The 22,675-nt window shown below is 46.7% G+C and overlaps 8 protein-coding genes across 8 annotated transcripts; 4 read left to right on the top strand and 4 right to left on the bottom strand.

Annotated features, from left to right (window-relative positions):
- Positions 1 to 3,249: 3,249 nt before the first annotated feature.
- Positions 3,250 to 4,902, top strand: GGS22DRAFT_196503 (RTA1 like protein-domain-containing protein). The gene is made up of 3 exons (XM_047965838.1): positions 3,250 to 3,813; positions 3,876 to 4,391; positions 4,440 to 4,902. Exons 1-3 carry the CDS (start codon positions 3,565 to 3,567, stop codon positions 4,785 to 4,787), a joined length of 1,113 nt encoding a protein of 370 aa, XP_047815431.1. The 5' UTR covers positions 3,250 to 3,564; the 3' UTR covers positions 4,788 to 4,902.
- A 2,014-nt stretch (positions 4,903 to 6,916) lies between these two features.
- On the bottom strand, positions 6,917 to 7,816 carry GGS22DRAFT_192232 (uncharacterized protein; the record flags this gene model as incomplete). Its single annotated transcript, XM_047965232.1, has 2 exons — positions 6,917 to 7,466; positions 7,614 to 7,816. The coding sequence occupies 2 exons, from the start codon at positions 7,814 to 7,816 to the stop codon at positions 6,917 to 6,919; spliced, it is 753 nt and encodes a 250-aa protein (XP_047815430.1).
- A 2,066-nt stretch (positions 7,817 to 9,882) lies between these two features.
- Positions 9,883 to 10,479, top strand: GGS22DRAFT_192231 (uncharacterized protein; the record flags this gene model as incomplete). Its single annotated transcript, XM_047965231.1, has 1 exon — positions 9,883 to 10,479. The coding sequence occupies one exon, from the start codon at positions 9,883 to 9,885 to the stop codon at positions 10,477 to 10,479; it is 597 nt and encodes a 198-aa protein (XP_047815429.1).
- A 2,025-nt stretch (positions 10,480 to 12,504) lies between these two features.
- GGS22DRAFT_192230 (uncharacterized protein) lies at positions 12,505 to 13,407 on the top strand (the record flags this gene model as incomplete). The annotated part of the gene is made up of 1 exon (XM_047965230.1): positions 12,505 to 13,407. The coding sequence occupies one exon, from the start codon at positions 12,505 to 12,507 to the stop codon at positions 13,405 to 13,407; it is 903 nt and encodes a 300-aa protein (XP_047815428.1).
- A 1,694-nt stretch (positions 13,408 to 15,101) lies between these two features.
- On the bottom strand, positions 15,102 to 17,125 carry GGS22DRAFT_59813 (carbohydrate-binding module family 18 protein). Its single transcript, XM_047967506.1, has 3 exons — positions 16,800 to 17,125; positions 15,722 to 16,723; positions 15,102 to 15,540 (listed from the first exon to the last, which is right to left on the bottom strand). The coding sequence occupies exons 1-3, from the start codon at positions 16,899 to 16,901 to the stop codon at positions 15,172 to 15,174; spliced, it is 1,473 nt and encodes a 490-aa protein (XP_047815427.1). The 5' UTR covers positions 16,902 to 17,125; the 3' UTR covers positions 15,102 to 15,171.
- GGS22DRAFT_59816 (nicotinate phosphoribosyltransferase) lies at positions 17,126 to 18,985 on the bottom strand. The gene is made up of 2 exons (XM_047967507.1): positions 18,620 to 18,985; positions 17,126 to 18,561 (listed from the first exon to the last, which is right to left on the bottom strand). Exons 1-2 carry the CDS (start codon positions 18,816 to 18,818, stop codon positions 17,351 to 17,353), a joined length of 1,410 nt encoding a protein of 469 aa, XP_047815426.1. The 5' UTR covers positions 18,819 to 18,985; the 3' UTR covers positions 17,126 to 17,350.
- Positions 18,986 to 19,546: 561 nt separating this feature from the next.
- On the top strand, positions 19,547 to 20,628 carry GGS22DRAFT_59799 (Sec61beta family-domain-containing protein). The gene is made up of 4 exons (XM_047967504.1): positions 19,547 to 19,713; positions 19,862 to 20,066; positions 20,122 to 20,217; positions 20,270 to 20,628. Exons 1-4 carry the CDS (start codon positions 19,711 to 19,713, stop codon positions 20,302 to 20,304), a joined length of 339 nt encoding a protein of 112 aa, XP_047815425.1. The 5' UTR covers positions 19,547 to 19,710; the 3' UTR covers positions 20,305 to 20,628.
- Positions 20,500 to 21,987, bottom strand: GGS22DRAFT_59803 (retinol dehydrogenase 13). Its single transcript, XM_047967505.1, has one exon. It carries the CDS (start codon positions 21,918 to 21,920, stop codon positions 20,952 to 20,954), a length of 969 nt encoding a protein of 322 aa, XP_047815424.1. The 5' UTR covers positions 21,921 to 21,987; the 3' UTR covers positions 20,500 to 20,951.
- Positions 21,988 to 22,675: the final 688 nt, after the last annotated feature.

Here is a 22,675-nt window from a genome sequence, read left to right as displayed (position 1 = left end):
ACTCTCGGCACGGGTCGAAAGTGACGTTTTGTAGCTACCGTAAATGCACGCCGGTAGTTATAACTTAGATTGAAAAGAAACGGGCGCTAAGTTGCAACGAGATGATCGACTCGGTTGCAGCCGAATCTAGTCATTGGATCCAACAAAAGTTCAGCTTCGGATTGAGCACAAATCGAGTAGTAGCACTTATGCAGATGCACACTAAAACCATCCCAGTATCATCAGTGCTAACTGTCTGGCTTTCTGGCTGGCTGGCTGGGTTGGGGTCGACAGGGTGAGGAACGAGAAGAGTAGATGAGGGAAGAAAAATTGATGAACGTTCACCGGTTGCGCTCGCAGCAGGTTCGTTCGCGCATGGCCCGTTCCCCCAGATAGCTGTGCATTCTAGGCTTCCGGCTACCTGTGAGACAAATTATCTTATGCCTCTGGCAATAAGATCTGCAGAGTAAGGCACATCGACCAATTAGATTTCCGCAGTCCGAAACACGGTTCCTCAGGTTCCTTAGGTTCCTAACGCTGAAAATGTGGCTGGCTTGCTCAAACCATGTCCGCGATGTGTTAAATAGAGAGAATTTCCTACTACTACTAGGTAGCTAACAGTCGATTCCCAACAGCTTGGGAATAGATAGCAGGCCCTCTCGGCAAAGCGTCAAGGCAATTAATCTTCTAATTAGAAACAGGAGATCCGGTTCCAGGTGTCTGGAAAGGTCGGCTCTTGCTCGCTCATTCTGTACTGACATTGGTCACATAACGAAACGGCATTAGTAGTGATGGTGGTGGCCATGGTGGCCATAGCTACACGATGGTATGTTAGCCGTTAAGCGGATCTGCAGCAGGGTTTGATCAGGGCGTATCGGGGTGTATCAGGTTGTAATAAGGTCGGTATATAGAGAAGATCCAGGGTCCCCTCCGAGAAAACCGGATGATATGGTAGCGGGACTATCTGGGGAAAGAGTCAAAGGGCATCATGGCCACGACGAGTTAGAATCAGCCGGAGATACTCGCCTAATGTTCGAGAAGAAGACGAAACTCGCGCTCCGGACGTAATTATGTCGCCGGACTTTTGACCCGTCTCAGGATATTTCCCCAATTTCCCGATTTTCCAATTTCCCAAAGCGCATACATCACAGTACGTAATCTTGCGGTTTAGGATGGCACTTCCCAGTTTCGGAAGGGATCGCGATCTTCAAATTTCTTTGAAGGGCCAAGAGCGAGTGATGATGCGGCTTTGCAGCTTTGAGACGGATATCTGGAGACCATGCTCGGCGTGGGTGGATCTCGGGGCCCCGATTCTCTTCGAGGAAGCTAACCGAGAAGCGTTAGGTAAAGATAGGGGATAATGGGGGGTTAAGACGGCGACGATGTTCTGTATGGAGAAGTTGATGTAATCAGATCGACCACGAGGTGTCTCGCGAACACCCTCAAAAACAATCATGTAATCTCAAATCTCACACATAGAGACATACACACAACACACACACACACACAACATACAAACAAAGACCTCTGATAGCCTTTTTCGGGTCTTAGAAATCAACGAACTAGCGGGGGCAGACTAAGCAAGATGATTCAGAGGCCACGGAGGAAGGTTTTGAACCGGTAACCACTGGATTGGGAAATGGGGTTAGACTTGTAGTTCTTAGGTGGTCCTTAGGTGGTTCTTGGGTAGCTCTCCAGCCGCATCAGTAATAGCAGCAGTAGTATTAGCAGTAGTAGCAGAAGTAGTAGCAGCAGAAGTAGTAGCAGCAGCAAGCAATGCAATGCTGTGACTTTATCATGAGTGCGGGACACGGATGCGAAGTGAGCTGTAACGAGAAGGTAACGAGAAATTGACGAATTGGTGTGGACAAATGGGACAGGTAATCCTTGCATGACAACCTTGGAAGCGAGAATAGCAGGTTGAAAGATCGTTGAAGAGGGTTGTAAAAGATTGAAGAGAGCTTGAAGCTGGGCGCCCAGACCCCGTTAGACTTAATTAGGACTCGATTGGGGGCAAGGCGGGGGATAAAGGTCTTGGCATTGTACCACCACGTCCACACCACAAAGAGTTAAACCCATTAAACCCATAAAACCCCTGGAAGGGGATAGGCTCTGTGCTACTGCAGATAGGGAAGGGGCAGGGGGACAGGGGGTCAAAATCGTAAGGGGGGGACCCCTCTTTATCACCTTGTCACTTTGTTACTTTGTCAGTGTGCCATTTTATTCTTTTTTTTTACTCTTCTCCATACTCCATTACCATACTATACCTAGTACCATACCATCTTCATTACACAGCACGCAGCACACAACACCCAGTACACAGCATACACCTATGTATGTTTCGTATTTACTGCCAACTGCAACCATATTGTGGTTCCGAAGAACAGTAATAATCCCCGATTTCGCGAGCTCATGATCACGAGGAGATCTACTTGACCTCGACTTTGACCTTTTCTTTCTAATCATGAACACCAACACGACTTAGGAACTTAGGAACTTCTGTCATGGTGCTACTCACATTACTGCTAGTACGGCGCAGGACATCAGCTTCGACTGTCGACGTGGGGAGTTAGGATTCGTACTCCTACTCGCCCGACGGTCTAGATAGAATCTAGACTGCGAATAATTTAATAGAGAACCTGACGTATCCAATAGGTCTATCCAATCCCCTATAAAATCTTTAACGACTACCTAATATATACCTGCTGTACCACTAATCCTAACCAAAATAGGGACGAAGGATCACTAGAAGGGAGATCCTTCTGCAATTAAAGCAGGGGAGTGTCTTCAGCACAGCCCGTAAAATTCGTCAGCCACTGTAATTTTGCTTTGCGGCACCTGAACCCGTCTGAGCCGCAAGGCGACCTAGCCCTAGCTGCCTGGAATGGCGCAGCGCCCTACAAGCCCTACGAGCCCTGTCCATAGCTGTCTCTGATGTCGGGTAACTGTAAGCTTCGAATGCCAAGGATCTAGCTTACAAGAATCATCACGATGTCTGGGCTCATTTTATCGACTATCTATATCCTAGGTAGTCTCTTCTACCAAAATATCCATGAAGGCGCACGTGGAGTTTGATCCTGAATACAGTAGCTTGAGGCTCATCTTCCGAAGTATTTCCTGAGACTCCAGAAGCTAAGCTTCGCCTCCTGTGCCAGGTGTTTACCAAGGCAGCGTGAGCGTGCATGGTCTGAGACGGGGATGAATGTCAGATATATCTAGACAACTGCCAACCGGTCATGATGATCATCTGGGCACTATACATAAGACAATATACATATCATATTTACAATCTCAAATCGCATCTTACAGTGCATATCTCCGCGATCCTTCTATCGGATCCGGCTACGAGGCGAGGAGCTATTGTGGTCTCCGAGTCGCCCTTCAGGCTACACAGCGTCAAAGATTGCATCTCGTGTTCGCTGACACTGTCCAACACTGCATTGTCTCTGAAATATTTTTAGCTCCTCGCTCGCTAAGACATACCCGACATTCGACGTCGCCTCGCGTCGCAAATTAGATACCCTTAGGGGGGAGAGACCCCACAGTGCGCTCCAGCTCCAGCTCCAGCTCCAGCTCCAGCCAGCCATGGTATATCAACTGTTGGTAGCATCAGTCGTGCAGCTTGTAACACGCGATGATGACGACGATGCGGGGGACAACGACGGGCCGCGCGACTGCATAACAGCCACCCCGGGACCGAATGGAAACGTGCCGACATACGCCTGCAACTCCTATTACAATTTCGATCCACAATTCGCCCCTGCCGTCGCCGTCGCCGTGCTATTCGGCGTCCTCACCGGGGCCCACATAGTCGAGGCTATCATCTTCCGCAAGGTTAGGAGAAACTATTCGAGATAAATATGCCCTCTTTGGAACCTCCGCTAACATGACCATAGAGATATATGTGGGTCTTGATTATGGGGGGCATATGGGAAACGGTAGCCTTCATCCTCCACTCTTTGGGGGCTCGGAATCAGCAGAATGTTGGGTATGCGACGGCATGGCAGATTCTATTCTTGCTTGCACCCCTATGGATTAATGCATCCGTATACATGACATTTGCCAGATTGTCGTGGTTCTTCCTACCAGATCAGAGGATCGGCGGGATCAAACCTGCATCTATTGCCAAATATTTCGTCTGGGCTGATGTTCTTACCTTTCTCGTCCAAGGCGTGGGCGGTACCATGGCCTCTCCGACTGCAAGCCCGAACATCATCAAGATTGGTCTCGACATATACTTGTCTGGAATGGGCTTACAGCAATTCTTCATCATGCTATTCTTAGTCCTCATGGTTATATTCCACCGTCGCGCGCAGGCGAGCCCCCCTGAAGTGGTATCGGAAACCGGTGAGAAGAAACCAGGTTGGAAACCACTTCTGATAGCCCTCTATGTCGTTCTAGCCCTCATAACGGTAAGTAAGTCCGATAAGATATTCTCGTTCTTTCCTGATAAATTCCAGATTCGAAATATGTATCGCATTGCAGAATTCGCTGGTGGTATCACGCCTTCAAATCCGGTTCCGTCGCACGAGGAATATTCTTATTCCCTCGATTGTTTCCCGATGATGCTAGCTCTTTTGATACTCGCTATCTGGCATCCGGGCAGGACACTCGTTGGACCCGCCAGCGAGTTTCCTCACAAGTCTAGAGTGGAGAAGAAAAGAGAAAAACAAGAACGCAAGGCGGCCAAAAAACAAGCAAAGTTCGACAAGAAGTGGCCTAAAAGCAGCCAAGATGCACCTCTCCCAGGTCACATCGACGAACCTGTAGAGTTAACTAGATATCACTATGACACCTTGGCGAGATAGGCAGCCTAGCCAAACGGCATAAGCCGATTATGAACTACTATTAGCAAATTAGCGAGGGAAAAAAATCAGAAAGTTCAACGTCGACTTAAGATATTACGTTTTTGATGAGAGAACAAATGTCCCTTGCTTTCGCCACTACAGTAGATTCGCGAATTGGTTTCTGTAATAGTCAATTCGTGAGTTTATGATTGTTAAGTTTAAGATCTACTAGTGAGTAACAAGAAATGTCGAATAAGGGGCTAAGAAAAATGGGTCTATAGATGGCATCTAGATCTATAGTGAATCAACCCCAGGCTATAACCAGCAGAATGACAGATTCGGTCCGATATTAGCATAGGGCTTATCCTCAAGAGAAGCTATGAGCGTATTTCAATCGTGAATGACGCGTCTGGTTTCCATTTTTCCAATTCTATAACGTATAATCGGAAATTTGACATGAATTATTCGTGTGTGATAGTTTTACATAAACATCGTTATATAAAATTACCAATGTGGGCTCCTCCTTAGTCCTTTTGACATTTCCTTACGTAAAGCGCTTGTTTGAAGCAGCTAGCTATGTAACCGGATGAAGATCTGCCGTCAATGAAGCTTGTGATTTTACGAAGCTTCGCTCTAAATGTAAATGCCGCACGGTATTCTCCTCTTAATTACATATACGAAAATGCAACCGGGGATGCTATAGCTACCGGATGGGTCTAAGATATCTACCCCTTAGCTAAGAAAAAGCATCGCTAGCTTGATTCCTAAGAACGTTGTTAACTTAAACCAATCAGAGGGAACTAACACATCAGATATTTTAGTATACCTCCAGCTAAGACTCAAGTAACCCCCACGGAAAGCACAAAGACAAAAGAACCCCTTGGTCCTAGCTGTTTCCCCATAATCAGCTAGAAGCAAGCTATACTGGATCTAAGGCGAATCGAGCACGTGAAAAGGGTGACCGGAGACCGATGTCACAGTAAGCGATATCGGTTGATGACTACATGGCATCTCGAGGAGCAGGGGGTGGAGATCTGCACCTTGTCGAATTAGAGTTGTTCCAATGCTTCCAGAAAACGGCTACGAGCTAGGAAGCTCCGGTTTATAAGCCTTACGGCATACCAGCGCACTAGCTCGGCGGCGGCTTCAACAGGACTACAATCCTACCTGGCTAGTCCTATCGATCTCAATGAGCCTCACACAAAGCCGGACCCATCCCCCGACTCGGCAGCGGCTAACGCTAGCTGCCGCTCGAACCAAACGCAGTCCAAGTTTGGGAAGCCCGTTTGTGGCGACACTTTCACATGTGCCTGTCCGATAGAACCTGTGTCTCCCTTCGCCGGCGCTGCTTACTCTGGCCGGGGCTAGGGGAGGAGGGGGGAAAGAGATAATACATACCTAAACGCCGGATCGCAGACAGCTCAGGCGAAGGTTAGTTAGTTAGGTAGTTGGGAAAAGCAAACCACGGGATGGCGTCTGTGATGGGGGAGCACAGAGATTCGATAGGACACGCCCCTCCACACACAACGAAAGAGGCATGACTAAAATGGAATTTTATCGCGAGTGCGGATTGTGGCGAAGCTAGAGGCCCGTTAGGGAAGGAGGGAAACGAAGACAGCCGAAGCGAGGCGGTGATTGGTGAGGCCGCCTTGCGAACAGCCAGTTCAGGGAAAGTCGCCTTATGTCACGTCAAGTCACATTGTCGGGGTAAAAATAATACGCGGAAATAGGGCGGCGAATGCCTGGCCTGGTGTCTTGGGTGATAGTATCACCAGCAGCAATTATCTGAAGAACAATCGAGAACTAGCTAGAAGGGGTGAGGAATTACGGAGAGAATGCAAGAGAAAGCAAAAGATTCCTGTGTCGTTGTTGTTCTGTGAAAACCGTTCTTCTGTGCCGTCTGTGTAGCCACAAAGAAGCTCCATCCTTTCCAAGCAAATGAACAATGTCGTGCAGAAGCTGTACCAACTGTCGGCGATTAGGCCAGGGGTTTTGTGCGTGCTAGGTATCATAGGTTAGCAGCCTGAGCATACCATGAAGTATTATTCCTGTAAAATAGGACTTACCTTTGCGTTAACCCAGCTAGGTATTGCAGTTCATTCAGACTTCTGTTCCCATGTAGTCAAGCCGGATTGTTGCCAACGAGCAATTTAGGGGGAGGGGGTAGTGACTTGAGCATTGCCGACTGCGTAGATGGTATCGTTATCGCCGACAAAGCCACCCATGGCGACAGGATCATCGGCAACAGGATCAGCAGCGACAGGCTGCACACTGGTGGAAGCGTGAGCGTTATCGTGAGAATCGACCACGCCAACATCGTCACCAGACTGAGTCTCAGTAGCAGCCATGTTGTCGTGGGTGACGCGGCCAACAGGCTGGGACTTCTTGGCACCGCGGCGCGGAGCCATGTTCTTGGCAATCTGTCGCTGCTCACCCTCCGAATCATCGGCGATATCATTCTTAGCATTCTTTGCAGGTCCCTTAGTGACCTTCTTAGCAACTCGTGCCTTCTTGGCCTTCAAGGCGTTGGCAGTCGGATCGTCGGTGGCAGGAGCAGCACGTTTCTTTCCCTTTCCGGAAACCTCGCCTCCTTCCTCTCCGGCATCGCCACCAGCCTTATCGGCACCGGTTTCCGCCTTCTCCTTCCATCCCTCGGGGATCTCTTCCATGAAGTTGCGACGAAGTCGCTGAAACTGTTGCCTGTAAACGACGACGTTGTTAGAACAGCTCTGTTTCGCATAGGTAAAATCGTGTAATTAGGGGCGAAAATGTATTTTCCCCAAAGGTCATAGTAATAAAGGGGATAATGTTAAAGAATAATTGGATTCGGTCCAAGGGAAAACTTACTTTACCGCCACCATTGTGTACTTTCCCCCAAACAAAACCTGGGCCTTGTCACCGATTGCCTTCCAGCCACTTACACCCAGGTTCGGGTTCTCGTGCTGCATAATAAGCAGCATTACCTTGAGGCTGTCGTCGGAGGTCCACGCCTTGGTCGACTGGCCGCCCTCGCTGGGCTTTGGGGCAGTAGGAGTTGCTTTGGTAGACATCTTGCTTGTTCGAACGTTTGTAAAGAGGTTGCTGACAACTAAGTTCTTTTCACGAGGATAATGTTAGCAGGACTTGAGCCTAGTTGTATGGGGGATTTATTGTGATGTTGGTGGTTGAGTAGGGTGTAGGATTAAATTTTAGGAAATATGAGGTTGCTTGATGAAAGTATCGAGGTTTCTGTGAGGTGAAAGGTGGAAGAGATTCCTAGAAAACACTTGCTGTGGTTTGGGGGGATGTTTAGGGTAAGAAGGTCGCGTTTGGTGTTTTATTTACAGTGATGAAAGAAGTAATCACCGAGAATGGATAGATCAAGCCGATATACGACTTCGAAAATTATGGATAGGATGCTTTGTGGATGGAAGAGGTGAAGAAGATCTAATGTTTGATACTTCTGTTGCGTGTGTCGTGATAATATAATCAAGGAGTGAAGAGGAAATATTATATTTACCTTTTTAAAAAGCTGGCGTTGGGATTTTTGTTACTCGCGTGATGAGGTTAGGATGGAAGAGATTTGTAAGTAGGAGTTCCTCGAAGATTGGTGTTATGGGTAGTGACGGTAGAGGAAGTGGTGTTGAAGGTGGGCTCTGCGTACTGGATAGGGAGATATGGAGATGGATGGGTTAGGATTGAAAATAAAAGGAAGAGGCAAGAAGGATATGAGTAGGTAGATAAGAAGGTATTCCAGGACCGGGATAGTATCATGTATCTGGGAAAGTCACAGGTTGTTATTTTTCGGGTACAGAATGGAAAGAACTGTTGTTAAAGTCGGATGGATAGTTGCCATGACTTCCAAGTATAATTCCGTACGATAATACTCCGCAGTTGCCACTCAATATCAACACAAATCTCTAACCTCACCACTATATTTGACGAAACGTGTAGATAGGTACCTTGGTGATATACTCGTGTTAGTTACGCTCGCAGAGTACCTATATACCTAAGTATATAACGTACCTGTCTATTTGATCCTTGTTAATCATGGACATCGTCAAGGCTGATTAGCTTACCTAGAGGATACTTTGATATAATAATTTATTCCTATATTCATCTTAGCCATTCCTCTACATATTAGATACTAATTCTAGGTAAATAATATTGTAATAAATATGACGATATTGTCATATTCTCATCTATAAGGTTGTTAACGACTGCGATCCTTTTCTCGCTAGTATTATACGCGCAATATACCATATCTAGTGCTGGAGATTAGGGAGATAATTAAGGATAAATACCAGGTAAGTACCTAAAAAGGAAGCATATACCTACGGACACTTACCTATTAGGTACGTACCAGGTATATATCCATATCAGTTAAATATTTACTTTGATCCCATATCCACCTAGTACTAAAAACAATACTGTGCCATGTGGCCAAACCGAGATTTATGGTGGCCTTAAACCTGGGGAATCTCGTCACCCGCCATCGAAACTGTCAACCTTAAACAGGGAACCGCATCGACAATATCTGCCAAACTAACCAATGGAATAAAAGGAGACATCTGTTGATTGGATTAGTTGTTTTTCCATAGAATATTATTACCTAAACTTCTTTGTTCTTTCTTCTTTTGCGAGACAGTTCTGCACTGTCCACAACTTTGACCACCAAATCGGACAAAATATATCTATTTGCACTTGCAAGACCTTGAACACTAAAATGGATTGCATTGTAAATAATCACTGTCCCTGCACGGTCTAGTGAATCTCTACATTAATCTGCCTCCATTTCTCCTACTGAATTCTTCTTCTCTCACATCAAGACCAAATACCTTGACCACCCTCCTCAGACTTAGAACACAAAGATAAATATAGCTGCTAGACCACCACATCTACCAGTAAGTCTAGGATATTGCGACACTGAATCTACAACCATTCAAATCAAAATCTTCCAGATTCGCCGTCCTCTTACGTCCTGATTTGGTCGCTCGCTGGATCATTCTTCTACCAAACCTTTTCTAGTCGTTAACGCTCGTCGGAAAAGCAAAGGTATGTTTATCTTCCCTTAGACAATACCGAACCTTTCAACATACTTAGAGTCATGATTCACTAACTACCTGGTCAACCCTAGATGACGGCATTGCCTCCTCCCCAGTTTCTAAGCCAGTACCTTCCTGACGCTGGCTTCCAATGGATCACCATGCACAAAACCCCCTTCACCACGTTCGAGCAATGTGTCGCCATCTGCGGAGCTATGACTCGGGTAGGAAAGCCTCTCACCCAGTCTGACGTCACCCAGTACATCGCAGACATCTTCATCACCGCGCGTGCGATGGCCGGTCAGTGCGGAGACATGGAGCCAGACAAGTTCTGGCACAAGGTCGCCTCGCGTCGAACCTGGTCCTACGGTCTTCAAGGCCAGGACCTCTTCGACTTCGCCCTCCGAACTATGGCGGCTCGAGTTACCTTCCGTCACCGCGTCCGGGTATTCCACCAAGAGTCCAACGAGACCGGCGATATCCCACCCAGATACCGCAACCGCGACCACAGCATCGCAAACGCGGCTGTCGACGACTGGATCGCAACTGTCATCCACAGCTACGGAGTGCGCTCCCGAACAAGAAAAGTCTACTGTCCTGACGGATTGACCGAGCCCAGCGTCGGATGGGCTCCTATCGGCGCCTATATGGAGGCGAAGATGGCTGGCCGTACCAGCATTCAAGGATAAGGGAGGAGAATGATGGCGATATTCTGAAGTAAGGGACTGGGGAGGAAAAGTTACTTTGCCCTTTCGTGCAGGTCACACTCTACGGTTTCTAAACAGAACGCCTATGTATACTTGACTATGGAGGCAACGGAATGATTTTTGCGGATGTCTTGTAGCAGAGATCCTTCGTGATGGGCTATGTGGTCGTCATGGAAATTAGATCCGGCTATTATTATGCCTTGACAAAGGAACTTGCTACTATAGCTTATTGCCCCATACGATTGCGTGTCTAGAAATCATGTGAACCTATAGTAAATTGGTTAAGTTTAATGATGTATGTGTATTAATACCTAGTGTAGGATACTTGAAGTAAGGTCCATTGAGTCCACGAGGTACTGTACGTCGCTAGCCCTGGGAACAAAACAGACAAAGAGCCTCGTCTGAATGTATACCGTGATCTCCTGAGTGAGAGTAGTTGAGAGATCCTCGTGACAGAGTAGAGCAAGATATAGGAATTTATTGCATCTTTTTCCTTCACATTACTCTAATTAATTAGGAGTGGTTCTGGGAGAAAATCCCGAGTAGACTTCTTTAGAAGTGCTTCAGAATCTTAGGCGAGGTGTACACGTAGTCCTTATAATATTCAATATAACAAAACTAATCATCAAATGCGTTAAAATATATGCAGATTATGAGTATTGTTGAATGTGGAGGTCAAGGGCACTGCCTTTCTAGGTACAGTACATGGCTCCTTGGCAGGAATGTGTATATAGATAGGACGACCCCCATCACTCATTCAGTTGAAGTGACAAGTAATACAAGATATTCAAGCCTCATATACCGTATCTTTCAGCAAGTATTATATTTGTTGATTAGAATGTTAAGTTTTCAGGTATAGGTAGTAGTTTATACATAGTACATATATGGATACCCTTTGAATACGGGACGTAGTGCTCAGGTACTAAATATGTACCCAATCTAGGCTGTTATTTTAAAGGGGAAAAGAAAATATCAAGGCACACAAGTCAATGAATAATTTCAGTACTAGATACCCGCCAAAAGGAGTATATAGGTAGATAAAATATAACCCAAGTACCTAGTACCTAGTAGGTATGCACAAGGTACCTATGTACTAAGGTAAGTACTAAAAGCTGCTAGTTGAGATGATATCCAGCTCCCTAGGATATGAAAATCTTGGTGGCTGCCTAGGTGATTCTGCCACTCGATCTCGATACTGTCCCCCTAATTTGATCTCCGCCTTGCTCCCCTCCTCCCCTCCTCCCCTCCTCCCCTTCTTCCCACTGATAAAAATAATTACAAACCTTCTTCATAAATGGACATCTACTAACTTGTTCATCTACACAAGTTGACACCAACATCTTTTCTTTTATCTCCATCCTCCCCGCCACCTCAACCTTTCAACTCGACCATAAATCTTTTCATTTTCGAATCTTATTCCGTCTCCTGACTACTATTCCTCAATAGGAATCAAATTAGGTATATTATTCTTTCCTATATCTATATTCCATGTTTATTTTCAAAGCATTTCAAAATTATATGTCGTAAACGCGACTAGACTTCCTAACCCGCCCCACTCGTACATATTCAGTCCTCTGTATTTCAAGTACGCGTTACACTACTATTTTCCTGATCAGTCTCTAATCCTCCCTCACCTAAAATACTATTATCACATCAAAACAAATTTTACTATCAAATAGACTAACAAAAGACCGATTATAGTTCATGGGAAACTTGTACTAGCCGCCACTTTGAACTGGACTTTAGATTATCTTAACCTCTTGATAATCTCCAGTCATGCCGAGGTTTGTCGACCCCCATCCCATTGTGTTAATTATTAATCATTTATGGATTGGATTGGTAACTTACGAGCTTATTTCTAGATCGAGGGTCAAACATTCAACGCCCCTTCTCATCCAGTTCCTTCCGGATGAGGGCTTCAAATGGGTGTCGACTCGTTCTAGGCCCTTCGTGACCAACAACCAAGCTCGCCGTGTTACCAAAGGAATGAAAGGCAGTGGAAAGAAGATGGATGAGAAGTTCGTAGCAGAGTGTCTAACAAATCTCTTTTCTGTTGCGCGCCAGTTGGTTGGAAGATGTCAAAAGGTACAGCCGCATGAGTTTTGGGGCGAGGTCGGATCACATCTCGTCTGGGCTCGTGAGCTAAGCGGCTCTGACCTGCTAGACTTTTCCAATAGAATTCTTTCCGCCCGAAACGCCTTCAGGTCCAAGGTACAGTTCTACGGGGAGAGCAGAATGCCTGTCGAAGAGATCCCCGAAAGATACCGGACTTGGGCTGACAGCCCCCTACTCCAAGCGATGCAAGAGTGGACACATTCCCTCCATGAGACTTACGGTCCATTTTCGGAGGAAAGGCAACTATACTATCCTCAGTGGCTAGTAGACTCCGATAATGAAGGCACTGCCGAAGCAACGCAAGAAAGATTCGAGGAGCGACTTGAGGAGATGCGAAGAATTCGACAGCAACGAAGCGAGCTTAAGGACAATGAAGGCCAAGAGACTGAAGCTGGAGTTGCTAATACTGATGGTCAGGATGTAGAAATGGAGGTTTCCGAGGGTTATAACGATCCTGACGATGAGGATGATTATCAGGACGATTATGAGGGTGATTATGACGATGGTTACGACGATGAGGATGATGAAGAGGGCTACTATGATGAAGGGGACTACTACGACGAAGAGGGCTACTACGACGAGGACGACGACGAGGACGACGAAGAGGACTACGAAAAGGATGATGAGCAGGAGGAAACAGAGCACAAGGATATCGAGATGTCAGATGCTCAGGACAGTAGCCAGGCTGGGATTTCTGCAGAGCACAAGGATATCAAGATGTCAGATGCGCAGAACGATGCCCAAGCTATCGTCTCCACAAAGGTTTCTGCAGAGCTCCCTTTGCGTCCTCATTAAGAAAACAGTAGTGTAAGATAGTCACCTCACATTCCACAGGACGACTCATTAATAAGACGGTTCTCTTAACAATTTATAATGCGAATAGGTTCCAATCCATGCTTGTGATAACATAATACTCTCCACGTAACAGAATCTAGTAGAGATGAAAAATCCTAGCTAAAACAGCATGTTAGTGAATGCAACTCAGAAGAACAGTTCTCAAGGTCTGGCCTATTATAGTACTACCTATTGGTTATTCATGTGGTATGATCGAGGTTCGGCCTGCGATGGACGGTGGGAAGCCTTAGGTAGAGGTGCATGGTTGTTAGGTACCTACAAGGTAAGCATAGATAATAATGAATGTATGGCTTCTCGCGTAATTCAAAGGGAAATCGAAGGATAAAGAGATATCATATTTGGATATTTAGGAGTAGGAGTAAAGGATCAATATGGTCGCGTATGATACACAAAAATAACTTTGTCTACATTCATACACTATTACGGGTATGATTAAACGGAAATGGAGATTGAATTATGCCGAACGAAAGATAGGTATATAAGTATTAACATCTGCCTAGTTGTCTAACAGCTGAGAAATGGCACTTTAGGGGTCAGTTGGCTCAATGGTGAGCGCCTCGAAACTCGAATCTAGGCACCAGTTCGATCCCGACTGGTGCCATTTCTCAGCAGGAAGATTTTCTCCTGATACCCCGACTCAAACTCGGGTGGTCAATGCGGTAGATTCTCTTATATTCAACCATCGAATGATCCTTCCCATAGTTGAGTTAGATGCACTGAACAAACCGTATTCGGTGCAGAAGGCGATGAAGACTTGGGTTGCGTGGCTTGGCTAATTAGGCGCATGAACCCCCTTGATCTTAGTAAATAATACAGGATGAGACCATCTTTTTTTTCACCTTGCTCCCAAAAGCTCTCACTCTCATATAATTTAACATGAGTACTACGTACGTAGCTACTATCATCAGGTCTACCATCAACAAGCAACATATTGGTAACGTTTTACACGCATAAAATATCGATGTATATTTACGTATCCCCAATCCTAATCAATCACATGCAATTAAGTAGGCATCTTTAAATAGAAATATTATTAGCTGAACAGGACTTTTTAATGAATGGATATAATTTCCGACGCCGTATACCCATAGAAGGGTGAATCTACCTAGTAACGATTTCTTAGCACACAAGAGTATATATGCTCGCTAGTTTTCATATGTGAAAAGGGACTGTCAGACATCGGTCTTCCTCCACGTTGGTAGCTAGAGGTCTACGGGATCTGGATTCGGCCCATAGAGTCCTCATGAGGGTCCTGCCGGCCGCTAGTCCTAGGAGCAGGACATACAAGGAGCTTCACCTGTATGTATACCGCGTTTTCCATAGCGAGAGTAGTTAGGAGCTCCTCGCGAAACAACGCCGTTGTTTCCTAGTCTTTTGGGTCCGCCTCGTGACAAGGGCTATGTGTCGTGCTATCGGACTAAGCCTCAGGTTCGATGGTTTTATACTTGCCGATTGAGCCAAACCATCCAAAGACGATAATCACAAGTCGGACGACTTGCGATCTATTACAGACATTACGGTCAGTCCGTAACACTATACCCAATATCTTATTCTTAAAAACGCTAACTAGGTCACATTAATCACAATCATCCATTAAAAACAACATGAAAATCTAGTTCCCGCATCAAGTATCGACGAATTAATATGAATATTTTTTTCTATCTCCCCTTTTAGTAGAATAACAACCGCCTATTGCCTATTTCCTTAGCTACACGTTCCATAGCCCTGCTGACATCCCGTGCCGCAATAGGCGGCGCCCGTTCCACAATACCCGTATTGAGAGCAGCACATACCAGCCGCGCATGTGAATCCCTGTCCGGCTCCGCAGACTCCGTTAGATGATGTGGGTAGGGACGAGCTCGAGCTTGAGCTCGAAGTACTGGATGTGGACGTAGAAGACGTGGAAGACGTAGACGAGGAGGAAGATAACGAGGACGTGGAGGATGTCGGAGACGTAGAAGATGTGGAGGAGGAGGAAGACGTTGAAGACGTCGACGTCTTTGAGGTCGTTGAAGAGGATGAAGAGGATGAAGTTGAACTCGGAGCCGAAGTGGAGCCGCTCGACACGGAGGCCTACTAAAAATAAATTCGGGCTTACGTCAGCGTGTTATTTCCCGCCAAGACTGCTTAGGCATCTCTTACGTAACCAAAATGTAGATAAAAGCCAATGAAGTAAAAAGGGGCAATAGGGGGTGGGGAAGGGAGAAAGAAGGAAAGTTCAATTAGAACGAGGATGGAGGGAAAGAACACTCACCACGCAAGAGAGCTTCGTATCAGTCGACGAAGTATTCAAATCCTTCTTCATGTTCTGGTAGAAGTTAAGGCCGTTAGCCACATTGGCCGCAGCGTAAGTCGCTTCCCAGATGCTCATCCCGCCGAAGTTGCTGCGGCAGTAATACGCGCTTATCAGATTCTGCGCCTGCGCCGGCGTGACGAGGGACGCGGCGCTCGCGGCGCCGCTGGAGCCAGGGAGTCCGATGAAGAGGCGCGCGTTCTTGCTCGGCGTGCTTGAGAGCCATGTTACCCATTGGTCGAAGGTGAAACCACTAGTATTGAACGATCCGCCGGATTTGTAGTTTGGGTTCGCGCTGACCCAGGCTGCTGCGCTGCATTGCGGCGTGTTGTAGTACTGGATGAAGAGCATGTCGAAGGTGCCTTTCAGAAGTACGCCTTGCAGGTTTGCGTCTGGTACTATGCATTGCGGCGATGCGGTCAGGTAGTATGTTCCGGAGACACTTGCATAGTTCGTTCGCAATTGTGTTGCGAGAGCTGTGTATCCGGCCCAATTGTCTGTGGGCTGGTGCTCGATGTCTAGGTCGAATCCGTCGATGGCGAATCCGACGCCGTTGTAGTCGAAGGGGCGTGGCTTGCCGGCGTTGACCCAGGCCGTGGTGCGCGGACCGAATAAGCCCCACAAAAGGTTCGCAAAGGCAGTACCGTCGGTGGCGCCTGTGAGCTGATATTGGGTCGTCGCGCCGCCGAGGGAGAGCAGGATCTTCTTAGATGGATAGGATTTCCGGCATGTGTATAGATCTTTCTGGATCGCAGGGCACTGGTATAGGTGGTTGTTGACTGTATTGTTGGTACCATTATAGCCAGGGCCCGCGTACACGGTGCCACCGCACTGGTTACCGAAATTGACGCCCGGATAGCCGTTGGCTTGAGCTGGGAAGAGGTATACGAAGGAGAGTACGATGATATCGATGCTGGAGTCTGCGCAGTAAGTGGCTAGCCCGGCTTGACTAGGACCTTGACCCTGTTTAAGGAAGAAGGTTAGCGTATGTAATAATGTGAATGGATGTGAAAGGTAAAGGAGAAAAGTTAGTTCTCACATAGTAAACCACGACATTTTTCTTTGACGACGAACTAAACGCGCCGTGCACGATAGATGTCAGGCTGGACACCACTGAGAGGACGAATGCGAACCGAACCATTATGACTAGAAGGTAATCCGAAAAAGAGAGAAGAAAAGGAAAGTTCACAATTGCCAACGTCGGCGAATGGTTATTCAACTTGAATTATCTGACGGGTTACGTTGGAGTCGTCAGGTAGGTAGTTGTTTTATTAATATTCAGGTCGTCGACGAAAAAGGTGAAAATGTGCGCAAGCCGCCTACACTCTTCCGGAGTGATAGGAAGAATCCTCTGTCGATTGAATCATGACCAATGACTGGTCTACCTACATTGTAAATATTGTAAATATCAGGGTAGGTATTTTAGGGGATCCACCAAATCTCGTGGCCAACTAGAACGCGAACGCGACTCAGGTATTCCCATGGGGGTGGCAAATCCTCCAAATTGTCTAGATAGTATTCTAGTATCTAGAAGTCTAATTCATGACTCGTCCAAAAGTGTTCATCGCACATTACCAGCATGTGACCTGCTTAGGGTTGAACATCGTCGGCCTTTCCCCATCTCGAAGTTTCGTCTCCGCCTGCCCAGTCCTTCTCTATATAGCCCAGCAGCTTCTTCACTTCTGCCACCGTGGCAGAATCGCCAGTGTTCTTTCCAATGTTATCACTTATTTTGATAGCGGGATTTCCTGCCGCGGAACTCAGTTTGATGACGATATTTAGCGGTACCGATTTCTTCCCGGTCGTGATTTGGGTGAAGTCGTTAGTTAGGTAGGTGCCAACACCAAAGGTCGGTTGGAAGCCCTGTTCCTCAGATATACGCTTATACTCGATACACTTCTCGATATCTAGCGAGTCAGAAAACACAATGGTCTTCTTCTCCTTAATCCCATTCTTATCATAGAACTCGCGCATCAATTTAACAAAGGTGGCCGGGTCGCCCGAATCTTGGCGCACGCCACTGAATACGTCCGCATAGGATTGTGATGACGTTGTTGGTTGACTGCCGTCATCCGAGAGGGGTAGGTTCGGTGTATCAGGGAGGTATCTGACAGGTTTACTAAACGATCTCAAAAACTCCGGTGTACCGAACGTGTCTGTTAATGCGATTCCTAATACGCCTTCGCCAAAACAACCAATCCATCGACGTAGCGCCTCTTCAGTCGCGCCTAAGTAATCGTTCGTGATGGCTGCGACACCCATGAACCACTCATGAGCGACGGTTCCGACAGGTGGAAGGTTGAATCGCATAGCTAGATGGACGTTGCTAGTGCCTGAGAGTTTACCAGGAAGTCCGCGCTTTTCCGCGTCCTTGCTGGCCTTCACTAAGCCCCTGAATACTAACGCCTGGGTATGATAATCTCTTCGTCTACGGGTTCCAAATTCGGAGAGTATGCATCCTGCCTCAAGAAGTCGCATTCCTTTTCCGTACGCCTTATCCTCTTGCCCATCGTAGTTCCAGTCCTTGTCCATGAATTTGAAGTAAGCCTCGGAAGTCAGGGCGAGAAGCGGGATCTCATAGAGGATAGTATCTACCCACTTGCCGCGAACCTCGATGTGGATGTCGCCCAATTCATCTTCGGCCCCGGTGTCTGCCCCTATAGGATAGAAAGTCGGGATCAGTTGCTCTCGGGGCTTGAGTCTGAACTCTTTCAAAAAGTTTAGATAAGGTGTTGATAAATACTTGCAATGCGATTGCAAGAATCGAAGCTCATCGTCCGATAATGAGATATTGCCAAGCTCTATAAATATGATCAATAATCAAGTGCGCACAACTAAATACATGACAGAACCACCTACTGCTAATTTGTTCGCAAAGCCACGAGAAAGCTTTGCGCGATAGCTTTTTCTCGGGCGTACGGTTGGTGAAAGCATACGAAACAGGTACGTCGGGATAGTGTTTGAAGACGGCACATTGCATCGTCAATTTGTATAAATCGGTATCGAGGAAGGATATGACACCTTCCGGGAAAGGCGTCGACCAATCAAAGTGATCCATCTTAGCGGTAGTGGTGGTAGTGAGACTATAATACAGAAGGAGTAGCTCCCGAGGGATGCGTAGAATAGGTGAGATCGAAGCGATTAAGAAGCTTCTTTCTGAGAAAATAAGCAAAGGTGTTGGTCTTTATAAGGGGATAGACCATAAAATCTTAGATAATCCTGAATGGCCGAGGAAGACCAACATAAAAATGTAAATTGACTTCTTGAATCTCCTGATTCATTGAATGTGACTTATTATTTTTTTAAGGAATATTGAAGTTTACCTTGAACTCAGACTCAAACCGTGGAAGGATATAGAAAATGGCTCAATTCATTGGCTAGCCTTGTATGTCCTAGGTTAAGAGATGCGACGCGTCAATTGCAGGATGCGTCATGTCATCCCCACATGCAAGACCTTCAAGGTTTCGATTCTGCTGCTTTCTGTGATGTGATGAGAAATAGGAAAGAGGGACTGATGAGAATGAAGGTGGGGGTGGGGTGTTTTTCGGACCTGTCCGATTTGATTGATGATCGATCACTCACATATTTTGAGGCTTCAAGCTTCTGATAGTGGCTGACAAGAATCTGATAAGCAATTGTGGCTTGAATTCGGTCCAGTTCGGATCCACCTGCATTGACAGGTACTTAGATACATGAAAATGATCGGAATATCGGAGAAAGTAAAATCCTATCCCTGCTCACAGAAAACGTCCAAGCTTTCCAAAATCGTGGCCTCAATTGAACCCCGGATTTTATTTGGAGACAGCTCTTGATTATTGACCACGCCATACTTCACACGCGACTTTCCATTCTTCCGTCTACTTTCACCTTTCATATCTTGATCAACAACAGAGTGGGAGGTTTCGTTGTTCTTATTCCATCTATACTTCGTTTATCGCCTAATTTTCGCAATGGTATGTCATTAAATCTGGATGCAATCTAACTCTTAAAAGGGGGCTAGATGATAAGTCTTGTTCGGCTACTGTTGCGCTACATGGAATTGCTATTGAAAGCCCATTCGCCTTTCGTTGGGATTTGCGCTGACATCTACGATGATTATAGTCTTCCCCTCGAGCTGATTCCCCCGCCAACTCGCCGGCTGCCACTGGCGCCAGCACCGGCCGACCTTCATCCCCTGCACCCCCAGGAGGCGCACGAACTGCCATCCGACGAAGAGCCGCTGCCGACCAGAAGGAGAAGATCGCAAATGCGCGACCGAGCAGCACCAGAGCTGCAGGTGCGGGTGGTAGCAGCAGCACAATGCTTAGTATGTGAAATGGGATATACGTATTCGGTTATAATACAATGCTAATCTATTTCAGGACTCTACACCGACGAATCCCCTGGCCTAAAGGTCGATCCTGTTGTTGTTCTGGTTCTCTCGCTCGTCTTCATCTTCAGCGTTGTCGCATTACACGGTATGGAAGATACTCCTTTTCACAATCAGCATGATATTAACAAACTACTTAGTTATCGCGAAGATCACTCGACGATTCTCGAGCTAAACTGGTGATGTTTGATGATGGTTGAATATATTAATATAACTGCTCTATGATCACCGAACATGGCGCGGCGCCGAAAAGCTGCGACTTTCGACTGGGAATGGAGTAGACGATCGATGGAAACGGAGGAATCCGAACATCAGCAACGATGTTAACCCAACTTTACCTACCAGTCCAGAACCACGACACAGTTTCTGGCGAGCTGGCCTTTGTACTATATCAAAACCTGGCAGGCTCACGCAAAAAATTTCCTTTGCCTCTACCGAAATGACATTAGACGAGCGATCTATGCAATTTTGAGATTTTCAGAAATGAGTACAAGTACGGGCTTCTGGTGAATAGGATCTCAATATTATGAGCTGAAAATGTGAAATGTGTTTATCTCCTTATGATATTTTCCCATCTAAATGTCACAGGTTTAGGCATATATGGGAGGCATGACTTTTGCTGTACATCGCGAATATTCATCTATATGGCGAGAAAATACGGGATTAGGTGGACTTACGCCAATTGGCTTTTTTTAGACCTATCATCTTAGTGTTGTTATACGGCACAGCATAAAAGATTTAAAGATTTTTATTTACTAACAATAAGCTGTCTCACTTCTCAGAAGTGTACTTTATTTTTAGCATTCCATCATACGAGGACTCTTATAGGTCGAACTTCTGTCCAACCAACTTCTCGCTGACCTCCCACAGCTTACGCGCACTCTCTGGATTCGTCGCGTGCTCAAGCGGGCTACCAATCTGGCAGTCCTGGATAAACGACCCGGACTTATCGTCGAACTCCGGATCCAGCGCCGCAGCCAGCAGAGACGATGTTCCTTCAGTCAACGTCTTAGGATCATCCACGCCGCCGAATACCTGGCCGGTGTTCCTCAACGTGACGACCTCGATTTCAGGCCACGAGCTCTCGTCCAAGTGCGTCGTTAGACCTGTGCCCCAAATACCGCCCGGATGCAGGGAGTAAGCCCGCACACCGCGCCCGGCTAGCCGCCGCGCGAGGTCCACGGAGAACAGAATGTTCGCCGTTTTCGATTGTCCGTATGCGCTCCAGCCGTCGTACACGGCGCCCCCGCTGAAGTTGTAGTCTTCGAAGCGGAAGCTGGAGATACGATGGCCTTTGCTCGAGACGTTAAGGATGCGCGAGCCAGGGGCCGCGGCTAGGATCTTCGGCATGATGAGGTTGGTTAGCAGGAAGTGGCCGAGGTGGTTCGACGAGAGGGTCATCTCGTAGCCTTGCTTGTCGAGCGTGTAGTCTTTGACGGCCATGACGCCTGCATTGCTGACCACGGCGTCGATTTTCGGGATGTTATCATCGCTGTTGATCTGCGCCGCGGCGGTCCGCACGGAGTCGAAGTCGTCGAGCGAGCAGGTTACGAAGGTCACTTTAACATTGGGGTTTATGCCGGCTATCTCGGCGATGACGGGCTCGCAGCGCGGCTTACTACGGCTCACGAGAATGATGTTGGAGGGAGATTCGCGGGAGAGGGTTATGGCAGCTTGGCCGCCGAGGCCTTTGGCGCTGGTTCCTGTGATTAGGAATGTGCGCCCTTTGATGCGATCTGCGAAGGCTTTGGCGACCTCTTCGGAGGGGGTGTGGAAGCCGAATGGAGACATGATAGATTTATTTTGCAAGTTATTTTGAGTTCAGTTGATACCTATTGAAAGCTTGATGAATCTTCTCTGGATAGCTACATGTTCGCCTCCCTTATTTATGCCCCCTTTTCGATCACCATTGACATCGGCGATACCATCCATCTCATCGACGTTAGGTTTTAACTCAAACTTACTATAAATCGGCGGTGAGTATTTTACCCGATGAATGCTGCAGTTACCATGATCCATCTTCATATAGCCTACGAGACTAAACGTGTAGTCGACTTTCAGCCGGTCTTTGGCGGGGTTAAGACTTTTCATCCGGTCTTATTTACGCCTGTGGATCTGTACGACATCTAAAATGCTATTTTCTCTCTTCTAATAACTTCAAGATGAGTTACACACGGCTCTAACGGTTTTAGTAAAATATGGTATGAGATCATAACATTTCTTGTCCATTCGGTGATGTGTCAATCGGAGATTTGCTCGTCGCCCGATACGAAGTATTGAGTATGTGAAGCTGCGCTATGTTTTATTCTCCTATAAGTTTAGTTTGTTCTCCTTATGTTTCTGCCTGGAGTTTGGCGTCTTTAGGTTTCAATGTTCTGCCAAATTTGGAATAAATAGCCTTAGTATCGCGGCTGCCTTCAATGTCAAGTAAGGAGCGGCCCCGTAGTCGCAAGGAGCTTCCCGAGACCCGCTAGAGATGTCAAATTGAAAATGCCTACTTCGTAGATTGAACGAAACGACTCGGGAAAGTGCATTGGAATGTTTAG

The sequence above is a fragment of the Annulohypoxylon maeteangense genome (genome assembly GCF_022496945.1).
Source record: "Annulohypoxylon maeteangense strain CBS 123835 unplaced genomic scaffold GGS22scaffold_19, whole genome shotgun sequence".
Classification (NCBI taxonomy): Eukaryota; Fungi; Ascomycota; class Sordariomycetes; order Xylariales; family Hypoxylaceae; genus Annulohypoxylon; species Annulohypoxylon maeteangense.
This window is presented reverse-complemented; position numbering and strand designations above follow the sequence as displayed.